This window comes from Geospiza fortis, unplaced genomic scaffold (genome assembly GCF_000277835.1).
Source record: "Geospiza fortis unplaced genomic scaffold, GeoFor_1.0 scaffold403, whole genome shotgun sequence".
Lineage (NCBI taxonomy): Eukaryota > Metazoa > Chordata > Aves > Passeriformes > Thraupidae > Geospiza > Geospiza fortis.
The window spans coordinates 3,433,576-3,440,110 of NW_005054336.1; the positions used below are offsets into that span (position 1 = coordinate 3,433,576).

The 6,535-nt window shown below is 42.7% G+C and overlaps 1 protein-coding gene across 1 annotated transcript in view; it reads right to left on the reverse strand.

Moving 5' to 3' along the window:
* ABCA4 (ATP binding cassette subfamily A member 4) overlaps positions 1-3,427 on the reverse strand; it is a 62,600-nt gene extending 59,173 nt beyond the window's left edge. The window contains exons 1-3 of the mRNA XM_005422132.2: positions 3,362-3,427; positions 868-961; positions 208-349 (exon numbers count right to left, since the gene is read on the reverse strand). Coding sequence (XP_005422189.1) covers positions 208-349; positions 868-961; positions 3,362-3,427 — 302 coding nt within the window. The remainder of the gene's footprint in view (positions 1-207; positions 350-867; positions 962-3,361) is intronic.
* Between the last annotated feature and the right edge of the window lie 3,108 nt (positions 3,428-6,535).

Consider the following 6,535-nt stretch of genomic DNA (forward strand, 5'->3'; position numbering starts at 1 on the left):
CCTACACATTCACACCACAGAACAATTCTTTAAAATATTCCTTGGTGTGGCGAGAGACCTTTCTAAGCAAGGTGAGGATACTCCAGCCTTTCTCCATGCATCATTCATGCCCATGACTGCCCAACAGGTGTCCAGAGCAAGCCACTAGCACTTCCCTAGCAGGCCTGTACTGCTGCAACCCAGCCTCACACACAGAGCTCTGCTTACATGGAATTTTTGTAGTTGGACACTACACCTGGAGCCTCTCCATGGGTTGGGCTGCGGAAACAGGGATTGTTCATGTTGCAGAAGATGCCATGTAACCATGGCAGTGTGCCTGCTGATGGCATTGCCTTGTTTGGGAAGTGACCTAGAGTATTGAAACACAAAATAGAAATTGTTAGGTGTCTTTTCTAATGCAGCCTTTGTGAATACAAATAGCACGATGAGTTGGCTCTCTACAGAAGGAATGAGATAGGAATCACATAGGTTTATCCTTAACTGAGAAAAAAGAAGCCACCAATATAAGCAATATGGCTATTTTCAATAGAAACTAATTCTGAGTAATGTGAAGGCCTTTTTAAATGGGTAGTGAGGTAGTATTTTCTCAGTAACAGAATTACGGAAATCCAAAACTAGATAGTACCTTGAGACCCCAAGTAAGTCTGACCAGAAATCATATCACAGGAAAACTAGACATTTTTTCTATGTCTTCACTGCTAGGTTTTACACTACATGGCTACAAATAACTAAGCTATTTGAACTGAAGTCTGTTCTTTCACCACTGCATAGTAACACTCCACAAACAGGTCTCAAAACTCCTGTCTGAGAATACCTGTCCATTACCTATAACAAGTCAGATCATGATAACATCTGAAACATTCTTACATTCATGTTGGCGATACAATGGATTAGCTTTCCTCAGCCAGACAAGTGCAAGAAACAATGATAGAGGCCATAAAAGCTCCACTAGAAAACGAAGCTGGAAAAAAAGGAAAAAACTAAATTAAAAATAAATTTTACAAATAGACCACCATAGAGTCACTAGGTGGCTAAAGGCATGAGACCCCCTCTCAGAGCAGCAAAAAAGCCCAGTGCAGCACATGCTCATGGCTATCCATTGCCTGTTACACCATTTGAGAAGGAAACCCAAAAGAGGATTTCATCAGAATTCCATGAAGCATCACTATTAACTCAGTGCTCAGTGGCTTCTCCACCTCTTCTAAAGAAATACCTAAACATCCTGACTGAGGCGAAAAGAGGCAGGAGGTAGTGCATGACTCTACAACAAGGATTAGATATAAGTGACAGAAGGATTATTTTAATCCATACTTTGACATTGCTGGCATCATTAGCAGGCTGTCAGTACACTGTGCTTACCCAAAAGTAAAAGACTGCAGCATAAGCTTTACACACTTTGACCTTTACTTTTGCTTTCTTTTGTCATTATTCATTTCAATGCTATTAATTTCCTAATACCTATAGAAATGCGTGTATTAAGATCAAACACCTTATTCAATAACACAGAAGATCCCATCAAAGGCCACTTTATTGCCCAGACCTTTCAATACACTTAGAACAGTCACAGGCTCCCGTGTCATGTCAGAAAATCAAGGGCACTGCTTTACCACAGAGCAACATCCTGCCTGGTTTTGAGTCTGTTTCCTCCACTCCTGTGTTTCAGTTTGTTTTACTGCCTGTGTGTGTTTTGGCAGAGGTTTGAAACTACAATCCTTTGATCCTGTAACACAGGCCTTGGGCTCTGAGGAACAGTAATGGGATTTTTGTGTCCAGACACATGGCATTTTTTGCTCCTCCCTGTAACAGCCAGGACAAAATATCTTCAGAACCAGGGTTGTAGTACAGGAAAACCCTCCTTGTTTCTCTACCTTTGCTCCCTCCTCCCCAGCCAGGTACCAAACACATGATAATAACGCACATAAAAGCAGAGCCAAAGACAAGATGGGTCACACAAGAATGTTGTTTTGGGCAAAAGGCACTCCACTCCACAGCATAATTAAGAACAGTATTTTTGGAGCTGCCCTGTTTTCCCACAATAATTTTGTCTAACAGCTTTAGTTAAGCACAACATATTCTCACAGCAAAAGGGTAGAAAGCTTTACACCAGGCAATAATTTTCTATTTCACAGTTTTCCTCTTAAGGGTTTCCTTTCTAAAACAGAACAATAACAAAAAACCCACCACCACCACCTAGGAAGTTATGCATGCCTGATCTTTTTAAAAGCAGACAAACTCTTGCCAGCAGCAAAGGGCAAATGACACATTTATTAGAGAGAGAAACCTGACAGCTGTGGTGCATAGCTCTGAATACCCTTGCCAGCAGGGTCCACAAGGTCTGATCAACATCCATTGCCATCCATTTGGGACAAGCACTAAACACTCAAACTCAGAGGGGCAAGAACTGGTGAGACTCTTTGGTCCACCTCTGCTGCAGGTTAATCTGTCTTAATGCTCAGATGTTGATTCTTCATCGCCAGGAAATATAAAATCCTCAGACTTGAATTTGGTAGCTCCTTTCTGTCTGAGTTAACTAGTTTGGAAAAGGTTGAAGCCTGAAGCCCAAGGGAAACTTGCTTTCAACTTGGTACACAATGTGGTAAGGACGGACCAGTGCTGTCAGACCTCTGACTTTCTCCTGTGGACCTTATCCAGAGGACAAAAAGGTGTCTCAGAATTCACTAGAAGTATCAGAAAGCAGCCCACAATCCTGCAGAACCACATGATAAATAGCCAGAAATCCCAGCAACATGCACAGAGAAATGTAATATCCAGACAGAGCTGTAATGGAGCAAGTACAGTTAAAAGACCATATAAATGTGAGAAGCTTAAATTGGCTATGGATCAACTGTTGACTATGCAATGAAGTCTTGCTGTAAGATGAAATATCATAAGATGTAAGAGGATTTGAAAGTACTCAAAATACTTCTAGCTTTTGCCTTACTTATGTCATTCAGCCATACTAAAAAAGATACAATCTGTGTGAATTGTAAGGTCCTAGAATCACATCTAAGAGCAGCTAAGTGTGAAGAACAAATCTAAAATTAGGAATCAAACCCTCCTGAGCTGAATGATGCTCATTATGTTTTCTAACAACAGATCTTTTTATGTGAAAATATATAAATATTACTAACCTTAGGTCTTCTGGTACACAATATTCTTTGTCAAAGAAAATCCCAACACAGCTATTCTATGTTTGGTCCATAAAGAACAGCTTTGCAAACTGCACCAGACAAGATACCAGACAACAGGCCCCTACAAAGATCACATGTGATTCTTTGACGGACTTGAGAGTTTTACATGCTGATAAATGTACCAGTGGAATGCATGGTTCAAACCTGAAATCCAAAGACTAATACTGTACCTTTTGTCTTTTCCGAAGGATCCAGTTCTTCCAGAGTAGAAGTCTGACTTGCCTAAAGAAGTTCATTCTTCTGCATCAATACTTCTGGTTAACCTGTGGCAAAGGATGCATTGCCATTTCTCAGCTGACATCAGAAACAGACCTTAGAGCAAAATAACAGCTTTCTCTTCTTATTTTAAGATTATGTTATCACAGAGATCGGTTCCTTTCATTGTCTGCACCATTTAGTTTTTTGTTTCCATACACTATCATGCATGAAAAATCGTGAGTTTCCTTTGTTTGGAGGCTACTTCCTGTGACACATTTATCAGCACTGAAAAGCAGTAGAGAGGAAGAACATCTCTTTAGAATAAAAAAAAGTCATGAGCATTGAATCTGGCTATTAACTTGGACTTGCATGTAATGAAGGCAGTTAACTGTTGCATCACTTATCACAACAAATCTTTTTTACTACTTTAAGTAGAGCAAAACACTATAATAAAACAGCACAGTAGAACGGTGATAAAGAATAGTACCTAGTAATAATGTGTGGAGAACTCCACTTGGTCTGAAGAGGTACATGGACTTCTGGAGTGGTAAGTCATGGCGGAGATCTACCTTCACTCTTTACAGGCAGCACCCTGCTCATTAAATCAGTGTTGGCTTGGGACGGCTGCAATCAGAAAGAGAGTAGGCACGGAAAGAAATTCAATTTCCAAAAAAGAAGTTCATTTACATATATAACAGCACTCTTCTAAAATCAGAAAAAGACCACTACACTTAATAACTGAGTGAACACTGAATTCCCTATAGATTTTCATCTGTAAAGGGCATCTGAAACAGCAATGCAGCAAAACCTCCCACCAGTGCTCATGCTGGGTGATGACTCTATATAAGCACTATCACAGTTCCCCTGTGATTGTTCTTCCAAGCAGAAGCTGAACAACAATCCAGTCTTCATTATTAAAAAAAAAATTAAAAGTATGAGGCAGTGCTTGCCTTTTTCTTTCCCCTTCACAGGGCTTTGGAGACACCTTTGAAAATCCTCCTCAAAACTGTTTCACAGAATTTAACACTCTGTAGATTTCCCCCAGCCCACTGCAGCTCCAACAGCAGAGCACTGCACTCTGCACCTTCCCCAGTACCATCGCTGGGCCTTTGAGCCCCTGCACACAGGGGCCACCTAAACCACCCATTCTAACCTGGCTTCTGGCACAAATTATAACAAAGCACAGGATCAGGCCATCCCTATGTGCTGAAAGGTGAGCCAGCAGGGAAGAAGACCAACCTTGGCTGAACTGGGCACTTTCACTGGAAGTCAGGCAAAAATAGAGAGTTTACAACCTTTGGAAGAAGGGGCAGCCAACTCAGGAAGAGTGCACGGACGTTGTTAGGTCACATAGAGAGAAAATTAGAATGGCAAAAGCTCAGCTAGAACTCAAACTGACAACCGCTGTGAAAAAGAATAAAAAATGTTTTTATAAACGCATAAACAACAAAATGAGGGCCAAAGGAAATCTCCATCCTTTATTGCATGCAGAGAGAAACATCGTAACCAAGGATGAGGAAAAGCCCTTGGTATTTAATGCTTTCTTTGCCTCAGTCTTCAACACAAAGATTGGTTATCCTCAGGGCAACCACTCCCCTGAGCTGGTAGACAGGGATGGAGAGCAGAAAATTTCCCCTGCAATCTATTAGGCCATAGTTAGTGATATGCTGTGCCACTTAGACACTCACAAGTCTATGAAGTAGGATGGGATCCACTCAGGAGTACTGAAGGAACTGGCAAAAGAGCTTGCCAAGCCTCCCTCCATCATTTATCATCCATCCTGGTAAACCAGGGAGTCCCAGATGACTGGAAATTGGCTTGCAGGACAACCATTTGCCAAATGGTGACAACAAACCCAGGCAGTACTATGGACAGGGGGAAAAGTGTCTGGAAAGCTGCCCAGTGGAAAAAAGCCTGGGAGTGCTGTTTGACAGCTGCTGAACATGAGCCAGGTGTGCCCAGGGGCATCCTGGCCTGTATCAGGAACAGTGTGGCCAGCAGGTGCAGGGCAGGGATTGTGCCCCTGTACTGGGCACTGGTGAGGGCACAGCTGGAGAGCCGTGCCCAGCTGTGGGCCCATCACCTCAGGGGAGACACTGAGGGGCTGGAGCCAGCCCGGAGAGGGGCAGCAGAGCTGGGGAAGGGGCTGGAGAGTGAGTCCTGTGAGGAGAAGCTGAGGGAGCTGGGGTTTGGTCTGGAGAGGAGGAGGCTCAGGGCAGAATTTACCATTCTCCACAACTGCCCACAAGGAGGGTTTGGCAAGATTTGGCTTGGCCTCTTCTCCCAGGCAAACAGAGACAGGACAAGAGGGCATGGCCTCAAGCTGTGCCAGGGAAAGTTCAGGCTGGACATCAGGAGGAATTTTTTTCACTGGAAGGGCTGCTCAGAGAGGTAGTGGAATCACTGTCCCTGGAAGTGTTCAAGAAATGACTGAACATGGCACTTGTCCTATGGTTTAGCTGATGTGGTGCTTTTTGGTCAGAAGTTGGGCTTGATTTTAGAGGTCCTTTCTAACCTCAATGATTCTATTCTATGGTTCTATGGCAATGTCCTCTTTTACAAGTGGCTTTGATCTAATTTCTGGTGAGCGTATGTTCATATCACAGGTAAGACACAGCCTGCTTCAATCTAGACAGAGAAACAAAGCTTCATAAAGCCAGAGATAGAAGCTAACTCTGACTAATGGCAGTGCAAAGCAGGGAAACCAGCACTGCTGCTGCTTCTCAGCTGCAGACTGGGTTTGAGCCCTACCACAATGTGTGAGGTAAACAGATAATTTAATTGTTTTATCCAGCCAACAAGCCTTTCATCTCTGAAATCCTCAGGCAAGTTATTTTAAGAAAATGGATCTCTTTTTGCTATCCACATGTTTTCAGAGACAGCTCTAACAGATTAAATTAATCTCTCCTAATGAGATTTTTTTACCTCACAATTGGATGATGGTAGGGGATATTTTGCTTTCTATGGTCAACTGTATCTGCTGCTCCTGTGACCCATTTCTACTTTTTAACTTAACAAAGGGATCTTCAGAAGTAAACAGAGAAATCTTATGCAGGGCCTATCACTTTACGTGGGAGGGTAAAACAGAGTTCAGCTTATGGAGCACACTGCACAATTTCACTGTAGCTCTACCCACAGCCATCACT